This window comes from Suncus etruscus, chromosome 7 (genome assembly GCF_024139225.1).
Source record: "Suncus etruscus isolate mSunEtr1 chromosome 7, mSunEtr1.pri.cur, whole genome shotgun sequence".
NCBI classification, from domain to species: domain Eukaryota; kingdom Metazoa; phylum Chordata; class Mammalia; order Eulipotyphla; family Soricidae; genus Suncus; species Suncus etruscus.
Window position 1 is genome coordinate 66,613,684 of NC_064854.1, and position 20,788 is coordinate 66,634,471.

The 20,788-nt window shown below is 37.9% G+C and overlaps 1 protein-coding gene across 1 annotated transcript in view; it reads right to left on the reverse strand.

Annotated features, from left to right (window-relative positions):
* Nucleotides 1–20,788, reverse strand: part of CD109 (CD109 molecule) — a 197,275-nt gene that overhangs the window by 55,543 nt on the left and 120,944 nt on the right. The window contains 5 exon segments of the mRNA XM_049776808.1: nucleotides 4,898–5,042; nucleotides 5,913–6,131; nucleotides 11,717–11,830; nucleotides 14,405–14,522; nucleotides 15,628–15,781. Of these exon segments, the coding sequence (XP_049632765.1) occupies nucleotides 4,898–5,042; nucleotides 5,913–6,131; nucleotides 11,717–11,830; nucleotides 14,405–14,522; nucleotides 15,628–15,781 (750 nt within the window).

Genomic DNA, 20,788 nt, shown 5'->3' on the forward strand with positions numbered 1-20,788 from the left:
TTCTAAGTTGAATAAAAATATTTTAAATGTTTTGGGGGGAAAAGAAGGAAACGAGAAAAAATAGGACTCAGAAACACAGTATATTATAGTATTAGTACTATCATAACAACTACCACTATCTGAAGAATTTACAGCAACAGAAATCTATTCTATCACAATTATAGAGGCCAAATACTTAAAATTAATGTGTTAACATGGTTAGGTCTTTAAAATTTTTTGCATTTTTATTGAAACCAATATGAATTACAGTCTTTCACAGTTATATTTAAGGTACATAGTGACAATGAATTAGGGCAATTCCCACCACCAGTGTTGACCTTCCTTGGCCATTGTTCCCAGCATGCATCCCATACTTCCACCCTTAATCACCTGGACTGCTAGTGCAGTTTGTGTATAGCTTGTTGTAGTTTGGGTCTCTTGATTCTATTGTCATTGATGTGTGTTGGAAACAATAAACCAACACAGTAAAGTGGCTGGCTACAGAGTCAACACACAAAAGACTGTAGCATTACTTTATGCAAATAATGAGACAGGGGAGAAAAAGATAAAAGAGTCTATCCCATTTAAAATTGTATTTAAAAATATCAAATACCAAGGAATCAATCTAACAAGAGAGGTGAAAGATCTATACCATGAAAACTTCAAAACACTTCAGAAAGAAATTGAAGAGGACCTGAGAACTTCCCATGCACATGGATAGGAAGAATAAACATCATCAAAATGACCATCTTACCTAAACTCCTATATAGATTCAATGAAATCCCTATCCAAATTCAGACATCATTATTTAAGTGCTTAGAATAATAAATAATAAAGTTCATGTGGAACCACAAAAGACCAAGGTTAGCCAAATCCATATTGAAAAACAAGAAACTGGGTGGCATCTCTTTACCTAACTTGAAGATTTACTACAAAGCCATAGTGATCAAACAGAAAGGTTCTGGAACAAGGAGTCTCAGACCAATGGGTCAGAATAGAACATCCAGTATATATATATATATATATATATACATATACATATATATATACATATATATATACCTTCAAATATACAGTGGACTAATATTTGACAAAGGAGCCAAGAACTTGAAATGGAACAAAGACAGTTTCTTCAACAAATGTGTTGGAACAACTGAATATCACCCATAAGAAATTAAAGATTGATCCATTCCTCACATCTTGTACAAAAGTCAACTCAAAATGGATTAAAGACCTTGAAATCAGACCCAAAACTGTAAAGTTCATTGAGTAAAATATAGACAGAACACTTCAAGACTTACACCTCAAAAAAGTCTTTGATGCCAGGATGCAAATGGCAAGAGCCAGAGCCTAAATAAATGGGACTACATCAAACTAAAAAGTTTCTGTTTGGCAAAAGAAACATGGACTAAAACTAAAAGACGGGCCCAGAGAGATAGCACAGTGGTGTTTGCCTTGCAAGCAGCCTATCCAGGACCAAAGGTGGTTGGTTCGAATCCCGGTGTCCCATATGGTCCCCCGTGCCTGCCAGGAGCTATTTCTGAGCAGACAGCCAGGAGTAACCCCTGAGCACCGCCAGGTGCGGCCCAAAAACCAAAAACTTAAAAAAATAAATAAATAAAAATAAAAAAAATAAAAGACAACTAACTACTGGGAAAAAAATTTGCAATCAACACATCAGATAAAGGTTTGATATCCAGGACATAAAAAATACAAAGGTTAGATCCACAAAAACTTAAAAAAAAAAAAAAAAACATCAAAAATGGGGAAAAGAAATGAACAGAACATTTCTCTGAAGAAGACCAACAGATGGCCAACAGACACATGAAAACATGTTCATCGTCATTTATCATTAGGGAAATCCAAATCAAGACAACAATGTGGTACCATCATACACCTGTGAGGATGAAACATCAAAAACAATGGGAACAATCTCTGTTGATGCAATGTGGTAAGAAAAGAACTCTCATCTACTGGTGGGAATGCTGCCTGGTCCAACCCCTATAGAAAACTGGATGGAGGGTTATTAGTAAACTCAACATCGAGCTACCTTATGACCCAGCAATCCCTCTCATAGGTTTCTATCCCCAGGATAGAAAGACATTTATCCAAAAGTATGTATGTACACCACTATTCATAGCAGCACTCAGTACAATAGTTAAGACTTGGAATCAACCTAGATCTCCAACAACAAATGCAAGGATCATGAAGATGTGGTACATATACACAATGGAATACTATATTGCAGTATGAAATGATACAATCATGCAATTTGCAGCAACATGGAGGGAACTAGAAAATATGTTAAATGAAGTGAGCCAGAGAAGGATAAATACATAATGATAGCACTTATATGTGGTATTTAGAATAATTCCATCAAGAAACACAATGGTCTAAATGGTAGATACCCTGAACATCATAGTTGCCAAGCTATAGGGAAAAGATGGAAACAAATGAACTGGAAGAGGAGAAACACAAAACCTTGACTCTATTTATACTACAAAGAAATCTAAAACATGAAATCAGTTGTTTAGAATGAACAGATGTCCAATCAACTTCTCACTACAAAAACCTATAATAATTTGTAATATTTTTATTCACAGAAAGAGGTGCAGAATTTGGAAGCCAGAGAATATCACTGCAATTCTCACTATCAGTACATCTTAGTGTCTTAATTTTTATTTTAAACTTTTCTGCCACAATGGTCCTTGGAGATATACGTTGGACAGTGCTCTATCATATTAGATTCCAAATACAGTGCTCAATAGGAAAATACCTTGACAAAATACTTCAATTTACCCATTTCCTTTTTATTAGATCTGCTACTAAGAAATAATGCTTAGGCCCATAAAGACCACTGAAATAGGCAAATGCACACCATAGACTGTTGTTACAGACCCTGTTCATTGAGTTGGTTTTTTTTTTTTTTTTTGAAAATTACTATTAACTATTTTCTTTCTTTTCTTTCTTCTTTCTCAATTCAAGCTACATTACTATTAAACCATAATGCCCACGCTGGTAGTTTCCTTTCAGGAAAGGAACTTCAATGCATAGGACATAGTAAATGATACTACATGAAGTAGATCCCTAATATAGTGCTTATTACCATATTGTTTCATACTCTAGAAGTGAAAATTATGTCCCACACAAAATGTCATTTTGATTGATGTACCATCCAAATCATTCCTCAGCTTAATCATTTTTGAAATAAACTTACAAAATCATTTTAATTGAAACAGGCAAGATGAAAATATGGCAACCCCAGAAAACTGTAATTACCTAACACTGCTTTAAATTAGAACTAATAAATAGAATGATTGGCCAAAACTAAAAGATGGTTGATGAACCACAATTACAGATACCAGAGAATCATTACACCTCCCATTAAGTTAACAATCAAAATCCTTTTGTCCCCTAAAAGCAGTTACATGATCAGATATCTCAAACTTCGGATCCCAACAATGGAACCAGCACAGTTACCTGCATCAGTACCAGGAATCAAACTCCCTCCAGGGAAGGCCATAATACTGCTCTAGTACCAACTTGCACCAGGGTAGATTCATCTGAAACCCTGATGACAAGGAAGAAGCTATAACTTGATCTGAGGGCAGGTTGCCCTATCTCACCACCTAATAGTGAGATGAAATCAGAAGACCCTCCATCATATGATTTACACAAAATCCAAGATCACTCTTTAAAGAAAACTGACTATGACAACTTCAAATAGCAGAACTTTTCCTGGGACTACAAAGAAAGACTTTATCCTAGGCTTCACCCTAGAATCTGTGCAAGATCTCTAATTACAGAAAAATGACTCTGACAACTGCAAATGAACAAAACTATTCCTGGGACCATAAAGAAAGACCTTGGAATTCGACAAGTAACACGCCAGGAGCCAATAGTCAGTCTCATGACAGTATGTTTCATGGGTAGAGATCCTTGTATTTCTTAGGCCAACGAAATTTCCTTCTAATTTTCCAATGTTTATTACACCTATACAAAGAGAGAAGGAAAAGAACAAACAAAATATTTGCCATATCTGCCCCCTTTTTTCTTTTTCTTTTTTCATTTTTTCAATATTATTTATACTTATAGCTTCTGGATAGGGTCCCTCTCTTTTTACAGAACCATAGAACATGAATCATCTGCCTCCCATTTATATATCTCCCTATAAACTGAGAAAAGGAAAAAGTAAAAGGTAAATGGGATCCAGGGGCCAAATGGTCCCAGGAATGTAGAATGTAAATACAAAATGGTCAGCCCTAAATATCCAAATCATTGTTAACGACAGTAAAATAAAGAGACCTAACTATATCAAGCTATACACAAAATGGACCTGTTACACTAGCAATTAAGGCTTCTAAGGTTGGAGGTACAGGATGCATGCTGGGAACTATAATGGAGGGAGGTTAACACTGGTAGTGGGAATGGCCCTAATTCACTGTCACTATGTTACTAAAATACAACTGTGAAAAACTTGTGGCACCTGCAGGGCCTCCGGTTTAGACCTACTTAGCCAGAATCTACTTCTTCAACTCTTTTTAAAACAAGATTCTGGATGATTCACATTAAGCATGGAGAAGAATTGAAGTAGGAAACACATCTTACTGTCCTTCCTAGAGTGCACAATTGTCTGTTACCAACTAGGAACTTTCTGCAACCACTTCTCATTCAGAAATAAGTAAAAAACAAAAAGCTACGTGGTCAGGTATGTTGCTCAAGTGATACAGCACACAATTTACATGACCCAGACCCTGGTTTGAGCCCCAGCACTGAGTGATTCCTCTTGCCAAATCTCAGCATCACAGGGTGTGGCTCCCACTACAATATTTTCTGGTGTGGAAATACATTTATAAATAAATAAAAATATAAATTAGCACATACAACAAAGCCAGTCATTTATGTACTTTCTTCTTACCTACTGCTGTGATCTGAACTCTTTCACTACCACTCACTGTATTAGGAGGAAATGAGAAACTCAAACTTTTTGTGGTGGTTTGTAGCTGACTGTCAGTCAAATCCAGCAAAACAGACTGTGAATGCGACTTTTCTATTCCTTCAGCCTGTGGAAAAATAAGGAACATGAGCATGGTCTCTCTCAACTTTGTACAGAGAACTATACACAGATAATAAGCTAAATATCTGTTGTGTCTGGCCATATGGTTACAGTTAGAGAAGTACCTACCATTTTTTTTATTCTTGCTTAAATCTATTCATAAACTGTTAGGTACCCATTAAATTAAACACAAATTGTGTATAATGGCAATGACAAAGAAGAAGAAAAATAGGATGAGAAAAATCTCTCTCATGTGATACTATTATTAGGCACAGAGAGAAAGTAAATACCTGATCCCAAGGCATATCTGACAGAGCTGGAATTAGAATGCAATGCTATCTCACCCAGCACCTACTAGGTCTCCTTCCTATGCTGAGTAATCTTGTTGTGCATAATGTATTCTCTCAAAAAAATTCAACAATCTCTTCTGTCTATACTGAGAAATTCCAAAATTCAAAATGCACAGATCAACCTGATATAATTTAATATGTAGCACAGCTTGAAATACAAGGCTGTAAGAAACTGACTTTAAAGTCATACTCTGAATTTAAAGAAGAAACTGGCTATCATTGCTAAAACACATTACTTGATTTTGCACATAACTGAGTAAGCAATTAAGGCCTTGCAGGCACCACTGGCTAGTGAGCTGTCTCCTCACCCCTCATCCTTTTCCATAGTACTGGGACCTCAGATCAATTCTAACATAGCATCGCCACAACCCAGAATTAGTGGGTGTGTACCGTAGACCCTGGAGCTCTGCTCAGGAGTCTCCTCCAAATAAAGGGGGTGGAAGAGGTGATCTATGCAATACTGCCAACACATTTAATCACAAGTAAAACCACCTTTTGTTGTCATTTTATTGAGACTTTTGAGTTACCTTTACTAAAATCCTTTGAGTGATAGCATCAGAAGCAACAGGTGAGACAGCTGTGACTGTGATAGGAATCTCCCCCAGATGTGTTGGCTTAATAGGGAAAAAAACAGTTTTCCCATCCATTTTTGGAACCAGAATGGTCTGTTTGTGTTCTGTGGCATTTACTTCATTGGACATCATTAGAATTTCAAACTGGTCACTTTTCCCAATGGTTACCTTAACCTGAAAGAAAAAAAAGTTATCAAAGTGGTTCTTTAAAATACATTCAAGCCTTTGCCATTTTAAGAGCTTCATAAGAGGGCCCCGGAGAGATAGCACAGCGGCATTTGCCTTGCAAGCAGTCAATCCAGGACCAAAGGTGGTTGGTTTGAATCCCGGTGTCCCATATGGTCCCCCGTACCTGCCAGGAGCTATTTCTGAGCAGACAGCCAGGAGTAACCCCTGAGCACCGCCGGGTGTGGCCCAAAAACAAAAACAAAAACAAAACAAAAAAAAAAAGAGCTTCATAAGATTAATGAAAGATGAAAGTGGGAGACTGAGGTCAAGAGAATCATTAGCAGATAGGATCCTTTTCCATACTTTCCCCCATTGACTAAAAATCATTCTTCAGTATCAGTTTCTTATTAAATTTGACTAATAATAAATGAATTAAGTCCACATTATCACTAAATTCCCAAATATCCCAAGGTTTTGAGTGCTAAAATATGGCCCCAGAAGGTTCTAATGTCATCCCAAAACACCACGTCATATCTATGTCATCCCAAAACACTGTTTACATTAAAAAACGTGAGACAAAATAAAATGCTCTTATGTTGAGCCCTGTCCAACTTGTCATTCTCATCAAAAAAGAGTATTTTTCTTCTACTTACAAAAATAAGCTTACGGGGCTGGAGAGATAGCATGGAGGTAAGGTGTTTGCCTTTCATGCTGAAGGTCATTGGTTCAAATCCCGGCATCCCATATGGTCCCCTGAGCCTGCCAGGAGCGATTTCTGAGAATGGAGCCAGAAATAATCCCAGAGTGCTGCCGGGTGTGACCCAAAAAAAAAAAAAAAACTAAGCTTACATGAGGGCCAAAATTGGGGAGGGCCCTTGGGATATTGTTGGAAGAGTGGAAATCCTGGGGATGGCTGTTTTGTATGAATAATGTATGCATAAAAAGTTTAATCAAAATTACTATAAGTACCACAATAAAAATGTTTTAAAATAGGGTGGGAGTGGTTGTGCAGTGGTAAGGCATTTGCCTTGCATGCAGCTGACCTAGGACAGACCTAGTTTGATCGCCGGCATCCCATATGGTCCCCCAAGCCAGGAGCAATTTCTTAGCGCATAGCCAGGAGTAACCCCTGTGCATCACCAGGTGTGACCCAAAAAACCCAAAAAATCACCACATAGAGTGATGAGTGCAGTTAGAGAAATAAGTACACTGAGAACTATCATAACAATGTGAATGAATAAGGGAAGTAGGAAGCCTGTCTCGAGTACAGGTGTGGGTGAGGTGGAGAGGAGGGAGATCTGGGAAATTGGTGATGGGAATCTTGCACTGGTTAAGGGGGGTGTTCTTTACTTGACTGTAATCATACAACTACAATCATATTTGTAATCACGGTGTTTAAATAAAGATAATTTAACAATAAAAATAAATAAAATAAAGTTTTAAAACAATAAAATATCTTTACAAAAAAGAAAGCATTTCTCTAGACCTAAATTTTTATAAATTTTATAAATTTTTTCTCATTTTTAATAAGTTTTTATTTTCTCTTTTTTTCTTTTTCAATGGAAGGAAGGGAGGAAGGGTGGAAAGGAGGGAGAAGAAAGGAAGGAACGGAGGGAACGAAAGAGGGAAGGAGAGAGCGAGGGAGGGAAGGAGGAAAGAAGGTAGGAAGGAGGGAGGGAAGGAAGGAGGAAGGAAGGAAGGGAGGGAGGAAGAAAGGAAGGAAGGAAGGAAGGAAAGAAGGAAGGAAGGAAGGAAGGAAGGAAGGAAGGAAGGAAGGAAGGAAGGAAGGAAGGAAGGAAGGAAGGAAGGGAGGGAGGGAGGGAGGGAGGGAGGGAGGGAGGGAGGGAGAGAGGGAGGGAGAGAGGGAGGGAGGGAGGGAGGGAACGATGGAAAGAGGAAGGAAAGAAAGGAGAAAGGGAGGGGACGGAAGGAATGGTGGAAGGAGGGAATGAAGGAAAGGAGTATGGAAGGAGGAAAGGTGAGGGAGGGAGAGAAGAAGGAAGGGAGAAAGGGAGGAAGAAGAGAAGGAGGGGAAAGGAAGGGAAGGCAGAAAGGGGTGCTCATTTTTAATAAGTTTTTAATTGAAATACAAATTTTAATTACAAAGTTGTTCATGATGGAATTTTAGTTATACCATGTCCAATACCAATATCTTCACCAGTGCATATTTCCCACCACCAATGTCACTTGTTTGCTTTCAGCACTTCCCCTTCCTGCTTCTATAGCAGAAATTTTTCTTTCTTCTCTCTTTCTTTCCCTTTCACTCCTCCTTTTTTCCATTTTAAATATTATAGTTTACAATGTGGTTAATGAAGGGGTATCATACATGTCATGGTCCCTCCTTTCAGTACCCAGTTTTTGTACAGAGTGATAATTTCCAGCTATTATTGTCATAGTGGTCCTTTGTGGGTCCTAATTGAACTCCATCCAATCTTCATGGCAAACTTCCTGCCACAATCCAGTCTTCCTTGCCCTCATCTCTATTGTTTTGGAGTGTTATTTAGCATACTATTTTTCACATTCCACAAATGAGTGTGATCATGCCTATCCCTCTCTGACTCATTTTGCTCAACATAATACTCTCCATATTCCTCCATATATAAACAAATTTCATGACTTCATTTCTCCTAACAGCTGTGTAGTATCCCACTGTGAAGCTATACCATGGTCCTTTACGATCTGTTCTCAAATACTTTGGTTGTTTCCAGATTTGAGCTATTATGATTAGTGCTCCAATGAACCTAGGAGTGCAGATGACTCACTGCATTGTGTTTTTGGATGCCTAGGGTATATCCCTAAGATATCTACTACTGGATCATATGGGAGTTCAATTTCTAGTATTTTGAGTAATATACATACTGTTTTTCAAAAATTATGGACCAATCTACATTGCCACCAGCAGTGAATGAGAGTCCTTTCCCCTCACATCTGCACCAGCACTGGTTATCCTTCTTGATGTGTATCACTCTCTGTGGTGTGAGGTGATATTGCAATAAAGTTTTTATTTGTAACTGCCTGATTATTAATGATGTGGAGCATTTTTTTCATGTGTCTTTTGGCTATCTGTATATCTTCTTTTGAGGAAATGTTTGTTCATATTTTATCCCCATTTTTATGAGATTAGATAATTTTTATCTTTTTTGGAATGTATAATGAAGTATTTTTCTTTAATAATTTCTTTATTTAAGCATCATGGTTACAGAAATGTTTGTGGTTGGATTTCAGTCCTCGAATGTACACCCTCTTTCATCAGAGTAACTTTCCCACCACTAATGTTCCCCCATTTCCCTCCTCCCTACCCTATCTCTGGGACAGGGATTCTACTTCTCTCTGTCACTATCATTGTCATGGTAGTTGTCAATGCATTTAGTGTTCTAACAGCTCCCACTACTTACTGTGGCAAGCTTCATATCATGGGCTGGTCCTTCTGGCCCTCATCTCTATTATTTCTGGATATTATTTCCATACTGTCTTCTATTTTTCTTATATCCCACAGATAATTGAGATTATTCTGTCTATTCCTCTACCTCTGACTCATTTCACTCAGCATAATAGTCTCCATATCCATCCATATATAGGCAAATTTCATGACTTCATTTTTTCTTATTTCTTCCTTTTTTAATCATCTGTTTCACAACATGTTTTTTATAGAGAATAATTATTTTCAATTATAGATAAGAAAACTACAAGAGGGGCTGACAAGATGGCGCTAGAGGTAAGGTGTGTCTGCCTTGCAAGTGCTAGCCAAGGAAGGACCGCAGTTCAATCCCCCAGCGTCCCATATGGTACCCCCAAGCCAGGGGCAATTTCTGAGCGCTTAGGCAGGAGTAGCCCCTGAGCATCAAACGGGTGTGGTCCGAAAAACCAAAAAAGAAGAAGAAAACTACAAGTAAATTGCTGCTAAGTGGTAGAGCTGGACATCAAATGTGGGCCTTCAGATTCCAGATCTGTTATTCTTTACACTGATTAGAACTTTTGCTCTTTGACAAAAAGGCAAGATTAAACAATGAGAAACTACTTAAAAATAACATATCAATTATAAAATAAGGTTCACTTTATACCATGAAAGGAAGAAAAAGCAAGGAGATTAACATGATTATGGGCACACATGAACAGAATGTCTCTCAGGAAAATGCCAAACTAAGAGGCACAGGACACATGATTCAAAAACACAAAGCCTTGAAAACAGAATGAACTGTGCAAAATAGGGGTAACAAACATCATAGTAGGCAAAATGCTTCAGGAAAAGTATCTTTGTTGTTAATCAAGATCTCAAAAGAAATATGTTCTCCCATCAATTACAATAGACACAAAACAACTATGAGAAGTGGCAACACATTCCAGCTATCAAGAAGATGAGGAGAAAACACAGGAAGACAAAAAAGAAAAACATGAATCAGAGATGCCAAGAAACTTATTGGCCAAGGTAGAGAAGCAGGGGTGGGCAGCACAATAATACAGTGGATAAGGTGGTTGGCATGCACGTAGCCAAGCCATTTTCAATATCTTGTGTCCCACATGGTTCCCTGAGAAGTTCCAGAGGTAATTCCTCAGGAGTAATCCTCAAGGAGTAAACCAAACCAAACCAGGTTTGGCCAAAAAAAACAAAAAACAAAAAAATTTAAGAAATTTTTTTGTAAAAATTTTGTGAAAATTATTATAATTATGCCCAGAGACAATAGAGAAAAGGGCCAAAGGGACCAGCTCACAATATGAGGCTCACCACAAAAAGTAGTGGTGATGGGCCCGGAGAGATAGCACAGCGGTGCTTGCCTTGCAAGCAGCTGATCCAGAACCTAAGGTGGTTGGTTCGAGGTGTCCCATATGGTCCCTTGTGCCTGCCAGGAGCTATTTCTGAGCAGACAGCCAGGAGAAAGCCCTGAGCACCGCCGGGTGTGGCCCAAAAACCAAAAAAAAAAAAAAAAAAGTAGTGGTGCAAATGTGGAAATACCTTCACTAACAACTATCATGACAATCTTAATGAGAGAGAGAAGTAGAATGCCTGTCTCAAATACAGGCAAGAGTTGGGAAGGAGGGAGGGAGGCAGTGGTGGTGGGAATGTTGCACTGGTGAAGGGGAGGGGTGTTCTGTTTATGACTGAAACCCAACTACAATCATGCCTGTAATCATGGTGCTTAAAGATTTTATATTAATTAATTAATTAAAATGTGTATATCCATAGCATTTAGCTGTATGACTCATTTTGGATATTGTTCTACAGTTTAGGAAGGTGATGATTAGATAAACCAAATTTTGGGGATTGGTTAGTTCAGTGAGTTAGAGCACAAAAAAACAAAACAAAACAAAAAAAAACCCACCAAATTTCCTGTACTCCTAGGCAAGCATGGGGCCACATACAAGCAGCTGATAAATGCTGGTATCTTGTTTTTAGATCCCTAATTTCCAATTCTGCCTGTTTCTCCTCTTATTTTTTTTTCGCACCGGGGCCACCCCCAACAGACGCCCAAGGGGGGTTCCCCGCCCTGAGCCCGGACCCCGATGATCCCTGACGTCCCGCAACGAGTCGCAGCCACCCAGAACACCACACTCTCCTCTTATTTTTGATGTGTAAGAAACTTTGAATAAATTACCTCAGTGGCATCTTTCAAATAATTGAATATGATTACTTCCAAAGCAAATTCTTCACCTCTGATAACAGAATAGGGAAGATTCAAAGAAATGAAAAAAGGCTGGAAGGCTTGTAGCTGCAAAAATAAAATAAAAATAGGATAAGTACACAATAAAACATGTCGTTCATATGTATAATACAATAAATAAATAAATAATGCTATTTAAGTCCATTTTATGCCGTTGAGAAAAATAACACAAAACCTTTAATTTATTGATTTTTAAAAAATTCTAAAAAATTCTTACCAACTGAAAGTTAATACACCTTACTCCCAAATGAATGCCCAACTGATTTTGTATTATAATTACTATAGTTGATTGTCTACTAGAAATTGGCACTTTCCACAAATTATATTACTTAAGGATTAAAACTCCACATGGCAAATAATATGCTCATATTTTACAGAAAAGAAACCTGAACTTCAGCAATCAATCTAACCAGATCAAGAGCACATTGCCTGAAAGTAAAGAAGCTGGCACTGGATCCAGCATATCTGAGAACAAATCCAGTCACATTACTGCTAAGTTATACTGAACCCATCAATATTAAAACCACTGATTCTCAATGGTTGAACACATACACAGGGCATGTGTAATGCCCTGGGTTTGATCACACACCACTGACCCCTGATCACTGTTAATAATGGCAAAATAATAACATGATGATGATAATAATTATAATAATAATAATAATAATAATAAGCCGAATCACAGATGTTCTATTTTGTTAGCCATGGGGAGAGCTAGAAACCACACCCAGTAGTGTTCAGGAGTTTACTGGCTCTATTCTCAGAAGTGACCCCAGTAGTGCTCCAGAGACCATACTGAGATTTTATCCACAGTATTTGACAGGTTGGAAGACAAATGCCTAAAATCCAAACAATCTCTCCAGGAAAGTCCCCATTTGGGGCTCAAAGGGAAACTTTAAATGAGGTTCTGCATATGTCCTTCTACCAATACAAACATGGATTTCCTCATTGGGAAGGACTAAAGCCGTTTGCTGCCTTTAAGAATAAACCTTGGGGGCCCGGAGAGATAGCACAGCGGCGTTTGCCTTGCAAGCAGTCAATCCAGGACCAAAGGTGGTTGGTTCGAATCCCGGTGTCCCATATGGTCCCCCGTGCCTGCCAGGAGCTATTTCTGAGCAGACAGCCAGAAGTAACCCCTGAGCACTGCTGGGTGTGGCCCAAAAACCAAAAAAAAAAAAAAAAAAAAAAAGAATAAATCTCGAAATATATATTCAGGAGACTGATGATTACCAATAGCAGTAACTTCCTATTGAGGTCTAACTGGACATTTGTGCAAGCACCACAAGAATTAGAGAATGCAACTGGGATTTAATGAAGGTCTGCAGTATTTAAGACAGTTTCAGGGTGAAGAACTTACCTTCCTGAGGACCCTTTCAAACATTCATGAAGATCATATACCAATTCATAAGGACATGAGTTTGCAATCTAATTCTACAAAGAATTTTATCAAACATTGAATTTTTCACTATTCGAGGTTTCCATACATCAAAAGAAATCTGCAGCTTGGTTGGTTTGTAACTCTACTAAAAGTTGTTCAAGGTTTCAGAAACTTACATTGTCACAGTTCAGCATCACTTAAGGTTTTTCTATGACTACTACAATGCCCACAAAACTAGCTGTTAAACAGGATATGTTACTAGGTCTCATAGTACTGCTATGACTGATTTCTCATATACTTAAGTACAAATTATTTTAATATATATTACTTTCCTTTTATTTCTTCTTGGTATTTATTTCATTTAGATCAGTTTCCCAAAAGGAAAAATACAACCCCTATTGGAAGAAGAGGTGCAGAACCAATCCAGGAGACTTAGGTAGCTTTAGGTACAATTAGCTACTTTTTTTTCTTTATTTTTTTAGATTAAAAAAATATTTTCTGGAGTGGTTATTGTTTAATTTTATTCTGAAAAGGGAGCAGTAAGCCAAATAAGCTTGGGGAGTTCTGGTTTATGTCACCATGTTTAATTTTTTTTGTTTTGTTTTGTTTTGGGTCACACCCGGCAGCGCTCAGGGGTTACTCCTGGCTCTACGCTCAGAAATCACTCCTGGTAGGCTCAGGGACCACATGGGATGCCGGGATTCGAACCACCATCCTTCTTCATGCAAGGCAAATGCCTTACTTCCATGCTATCTCTCTGGCCCCTATGTTTAATTTTTTAATTCAGTATGTAGATGTATTATTATTTTATATTTCTATTCATTCAGGATGGTCAAGATACAAAACCAAGTATTGTTATAAGAAAGGGACTTATTTATAACAGAGATGAGAACTGCTAGTCTAAAATCTGTATGGTCATTCTAGTCCTCTTGCCATTAACTAAGGAGTGATGCAGGACACAATCTGACCAAAAATATGGAAGAAACATCTAATAGGAGACATCTCAATAATATTCTGCTCCTCATTATAGAGGGAAAACCAGAAGTCTCTACTGACCTTTGGAAGTGGTCAGGTTTGGCTTAATAGAAAACTTCTCAAATCTAAATATAAATCTTGAATATTTAGCAATTTCATAAGTTAACATGTTAAAACATAAAACATAAAAGATAAAAATCTTTTCCACAAAGGCATCAACACTCCCAGTGAACTGATATGGATTTCAAGGCAGTAATTTATTACTTTACCTCCACTGGGGTTGTTGTTAGTCCAAGTCCCAAATCCTCATTGATCACAAATGCAGTTGCCACCCAAGAAGTGATAGAATCAGGGACAGTAACTTCAAATTCTTGTAAAGTTTTAGAACTAAAGTCAAAATGAACATGACAATTACAACAAGAATTGACATATAAGTCAAAATATATAACAGAATTATTTTTCACAAAACAAATTTGACACATAAATTACTTGGAGAAAGAATTTTAATTTTCCAAATTATTTGTCAATCTAAATTTTTATAAATTTAAATATAAAATAGTATATCCCAAATTTTCAAAGAATAGGTCCTAATAAGGTTAGAACACAACCCACAGAATTATATTCAAACAAAAATCTTTCTCTTTTTTTTAATTTTTTTTATTTTTGGGTCACACCCAGTGATGCTCAGGGGTTACTTCTGGCTATGCACTCAGAAATCGCTCCTTGCTTGGGAGACCATATGGGATGCTGGGGGATCGAACCGCGGTCCGTCCTGGGTCAGCCGAGTGCAAGGCAAATACCCTACTGCTGCGCCAACACTACAGCCCCTAAACAAAATCTTTCTAATGTTTATATTTCCATGATGAACATTGTCTTCATAAATATACAGCTTTTATATGCATATGCATATGTATATATTTATGTATATATGTATATAAGAATATGTTTCAAACAGCTATAATTTATTTCAATTGGTTCAATTTAGGTTTACTCTAATCCATTTCAATGTATTTGTATTTTTTTCTCTTAGGTTTAACTTGGGGCTTATTCCAAATTTCTATAAATGACTAGCTAGAAAGTGCATGTGGGCAGCACTTTAACCTACTCAGAAGGCAAGTAGCACAGGGCTTATCAGCAATGCTAAATTCCTCCCAGCACCCATGCCCCTTCTCCCTGTAGCTACTAGGTATCTTTTATAACTCCTATAAGGAAGAGGAAATAATCAGAAATGTGTCCCACTCAGAGGCATATATGTACCTTCAGCAATTTTTCTCCAATGAAAACCTTAAGACTGTTTTAAAAAGTAAGTGCTACCTTCATGAGAAAATGATCTATCCTCTTTTTCCCTTATGATATTCTCTACCTCAAATTGCATGTGGCTAATTCTACTTAGTTCTTAATTATACTATGTTTGTACTTAAATATTATTAGAAAGTGAGCAAATTAGCACTGAACAAAACAAAGAAAAACAAAGAACTTTACAAATATTTACCCCATATTGGTGTCAAGCCAGATCCAAGTCTCTGGAAAGTGCTTTCTAATGCGTGGATTACTAATCGAAGAAACTTCATTAGAATTTAACAATTCCGAATCATAGCCTAGTTCTCGATCCATAACATCCTCAAGAAAATAATCTACTGTGTCATCTAAAAATAAATATTAAAACTGTTAGAGGAAAATACACTGTAGAGAAAAAAAATCACTTTTTCAGATTAAAAAAAACACAGTGACTCACTATACTATTTGTGGTCAGTTTACACAATCTGATTAGAGCTTACTCTTCCTGGGGAATGCCCTGTGTCCATGGCATGCACCAGGAAAAGTACTTCTACTTCAGTCACTAAGAAATAAATCATGTTTCAATATAATCTCCAATTTTTGGTGTAGTATTTTTATTTATAGCTTAGATAACATGCTAATGAGAGTGTTTAAATTTATAGTATTGATGTACAAAGTTAATGCACTCACCACCATCAAGTACCCATGGCTTTCCACCACTGTCCTTACCTGCACTAGCCTACCTCAACCTTCCTCAGATATTCTGCTAATCAGTTTTATAATCCAAAGTCAAGAGTTTGTCATTGTTTGATAGTGTCTATTCTCTTGTTTGGTTTCTCTATATTCCATAGATGATTGAAATTGTCCCTATTAGTTCTTCTTCCTCTGAATTATTTTGCTTATTATGACCCATCCAGTCTCTTTTTCATTTTATATTGTTTATTACAATTGGCTATAGAACTTCAGATTTTCTCAGTTTACTGGGATTTGTTTTTTTATTAAATAGCCATGTCTGGGGCCAGAGCAATATCTCCACAGGTAGGATACTTTCCATGCTCAGGGCTGAGCCCAAGGGCTATTTCTTGCACCCTTATGTCCCTCCAAGTCCCCTAAGAGTGATCCCTAAATACAGTCAGGAGAAAACCCTGAGAATGGCCAGTTATGGACCCCCAAAAATAAAATTTAAAAAGTTTTAAAATAGCCATCTCCTCTATCTCTATTTTCTCAACTTTTATAAAATCTAACATAATTCCAAAATGAAATGTTAAAGAAAAAAGATTACATTATAATAGATTCCAAGGAAATTGAATGAAATAAGCTCCCCTCCTATTCTATGCAGACTAAACAAATAGAAATTGTAATAACAGAATAAAGTGATAATAGGCACATGAAAATTTCCTGTTACACTGAGAATGTTTAAACATAAACACAGAATCTAAATTGTAGCTGAGGGGATAAATTCCATTTTGAAGTAAGATTTTTGCATTTGATTTTCCTTAAGCTTCCAGATAAAAACTATTCCATCCAGGGAGAGAAAATAGTGAGCTAAATACAAAGGAATTCCAGATACAACCATAAGTATTAGATAAAAAAGAAGAGAAAGAATGATTAGATCCTAAGTTTTTTAATCAGTTATAATATGGTGAAGAATTTAGGCATAATGCTTAAGCAATGGTGATGACCTTTTAAAATTTTTAAATAAACTAGATATCACTGAAGAGATACCTCAGTGGAGTATCTCTGGAGTATATGCTTTGCCCTCTGAAGACCCAAATTTGATCCTAAGTACCATAATGTCTCCCCAGCAGAAAGTCAGATGTAGCCTTTAAGCACAACTGGATGTGGCAAAAAATAAAAATATATATAAATATATAAAATATATTAGAAACATGATCTAGAGCCAGGGGTCCTCAAACTTTTTAAACAAGGAGCCAATTCACTGTCCCTCAGACCATTGGAGGGTCTGACTATAGTAAAAACAAAACTTATGAACGAATTCTTATACACACTGCATATATCTTATTTTGCAATGAAAAAACAAAACAGATACAAATACAATATGTGGCCCACGGGCCATAGTTTGAGGACCACTGATCTAGACCATGCTTTTTATCTCCTGTTTGTTGGGAAGGCTACACCCACTAGTACTCAGGGACTATTCCCAGCTCTATGCTCAGGGTGTTCAGGAGTCCATGTTACCCCCCACATAAGAAAACACACACCAAACATGGCTTTTGCCTTCCTGGTGCAGTGTTTAATTTTCCTCCCAAAAATTATCTGCCAAAAAGGCCCGCTCAGAGAAGTCAATTATTGACCCTTTGCATGGATTATTGGCTATAATTTTAACACAGCTGTGACATTACATTTTCTCTTCATTTGAATTTTGTCTCTTTTGCCACTACAGAAATTTGGCCTTAGCTATCTTGCAGTAACATAGGAATTTCAGTACCAAAGCAAGCTGCTAGAAGTTCCCTGCTGGCTTAGCATATTTGCAACTTAAAGTCCAGCCAGCTCTCTCTGTCAGCCTTCTCACTTCCGAAGGCCAAGTCAAAACATAACATCTTCAAAACAATGGTCTCCTCTCCCTGCTTTTGAGCTTCAAAGCAGAATGATCTCTGTCTTGGGAACTCTCCCATGTCACTTTGAATACCTGCTTGAAAACAGGTTTGGTCAGTGTAGAATTAGATTATTTCACTAGGTATAATTATTGTATCCCTTTCTTTAGTGTTATTCTCTTTCTATTACCAGATCATAGTAAGTGGGTCTTATCCCCTAGCTAGAATACTATTTCCCTCAGGTTAAGAATATTTGTTATCAGGAGTAAACCAGGATTCCTGCCATCCCTTAATTTACATCAGTAATGACACCTAGGGCCAGCAACTTCTTTGATATGTAAGAATTTAGTCTTCCTTTTATCCTCTAACTCCTAACTGAAACCTATTCTATTCTAAGGTTACTAAATACCCTAAGCTATGTGTATTTGTTCTAAAATCAAACAATGTACATTACATTCCTTTCATGTTACGACTGCCTCTTTTTTTCCCTTTATATGCTCCCTTGCCTAAGATTAAATTTGTCGCACTCTTGCCAGAGATATGTTGACCCCACACATACTGCGTGTGATATCATTATTTCATATTTCATATTCGTCCGCTTTGTGTTCCTGCTTATTCCCAGTGAGAGTTTATCTGACCCACTAAGATTTTTCTTAGGGACGCAAACACGTCCACAGCAAGTGCAGGTGGTACTCAGTATGAAATTCAGGTCTCTTGATTGCAAAGCACCCACTTAGCCCACTGAACCATCTCTTCAACCCAAACTCACCTTTTTTTTCTTTGTTTTTTTTTTTTGGGGGGGGGGGGGCATATTAGTGCCTTGAGCTTACTCCTAGTTCTAGTCTCAGAGGTCGTTCTGGAAGGTTTGGGTGACCTAAGAGATGCCAAGGATCAAACCTGGGTTGGCCATATATAAGGTAAGTGCCTTTTAATTATATAATTAAATATATGATTATATAATAAAAATATAATATATAAAATATATAATAACTATAATTATATTACACTACCATATTATGATAATATAAACACAGTCTGAACAGTGTTTATTGACCTGGATAAATAGACAGCAGAGAAGAGACATTATTTCTCTGACTCTTGGTTGGGTACCCTTGGATGTACCCATGGCATCTTATACTTCTCCCATAAAAGTTCTTAGCACACTTCTAATTATGTATTCCTTTGCTCCACTAAACAAAATTGAACTGAAAAGGGAAGTCATCACTACCTTGGCCCCACCCTTAGGGAAGTCGTCACTACCTCGGCCCCACCTTTACCTCTACCTCACCAATGATTCGTGTTACCGTAGCGGAAGTCCAGCCCCAAGGACTCTCCTTCCCCTCCCACTTCCCATCCTATATAAGGGGGGAACTGGGAAACCACGAGGTCTTTTTGTCCCTGTTCTATTCTGGGGACACATCGACCCTGGCCATTCCGAATGGTCAGTATTAAAGCCCTTTTTAAAGCATTTGCTGGAACCTCAGCCTCTTCATTTCTCTGCATCGGGCAGCTAGATTAGGACGTCCGAACCTTTCATTGGCGAGCCAGCCAGGAGTCCTCATCCTGCCCGTAACAGAGCTATGAACAGGTGGCCTGGTGAGTTCTGATGTGTGTGTGTGAGCGCGCTTTGCTTCGTGTCTGTCTTAGTCTAAGATTATGTTGTATTCTGTGACCAGTGGAAAGCTGACTTTGTGGTGGCTTAGTGGCTGATGTTATGAGCTCCCTACTCCTACTCGACGTGGAAACCGAGTAGAAGCAGACTTTGTATCATAGGAGGGTTAAAGTCCCTCGCGTGACTAAGGGATCTCCCACTTGATATGTTTCCGGGTGTGTGTGGTCCCCCACTTGACGCGTATTCCAGGTGGGCAGGGGAGTTGACGAGCTCTGGCTGCTTAGGTCACGACCCTGGTGGTACCTCAGGGGATCAGTAAAAGCAGCGGGAAGACATTCCCGGGCTGCTGGGAGAGGTTGTCTGCCTGTGATTTGTGGAGCTCAAGAACTTGGTTGTTATTGGCATAGCCGTCTGTCTAGGATTTATTGTTGGTATTTACAGTCAAGAATTAATCTGTGAATTTTACAGTTGTGTCTCTGGATGTTCGTTTGACTCCCCTCTGACTGCTCCTTTCCTGTCCACCTTCCTGGCGATTCTACAAGTTTAATTCCTTCCCATTTTCTTTTTCTAAGGTTGTGCTAAAATGAGGCAAATTCAATCCACCCCACTTACTCTGACACTAGGACATTGGGCAGAGATTACTTGAACGCATTCATTTGGTTGTTCCAGTGTGGCGCCACTGTCTGTCTGTTTGTTTGTTTATTTGTTTGTTTGTTTTTGTCTGTGTGTTCTATGTTTTTCTTCGGTCTGACCATGGAAAGAAACTCTAGGAACATGGTGGAGGGTGTTGGAAATTGCAAACCCCAGATTTCTCAATGGCCATCGGGGATAAAGTTTCCCTGGAGAATTTCTGGACTTTGCGATCGCCCGACTTTCCTGCCATGTGTTCAGGCCAAAAAGAGGCAACTGGCCGCTTTTTTTTTTAGCTGAAAGAAAAAAAAAGGGGGTGCTTTTTTAAACTCTCCAGCCTGAAGAAATTCACTACGACCCAGGGCAGACTATTTTTCTCCCAAACTCACCTGGCTGGGGAATGTGGGTCATTTACATATCAAAGAAAAATCTAGCTAATGGTTTGGAAGGCAGGAAAAATTTTAAGCAGTTAAATTTCTAACTTAAAGGTTTCTTGAAAAAAAAAATAAGGATGTTGCAAATTATTGTGGTTGTTTTTGTTTGTTTTTCGGTGCATTTTTTTTAGCAGCAAAACCGGT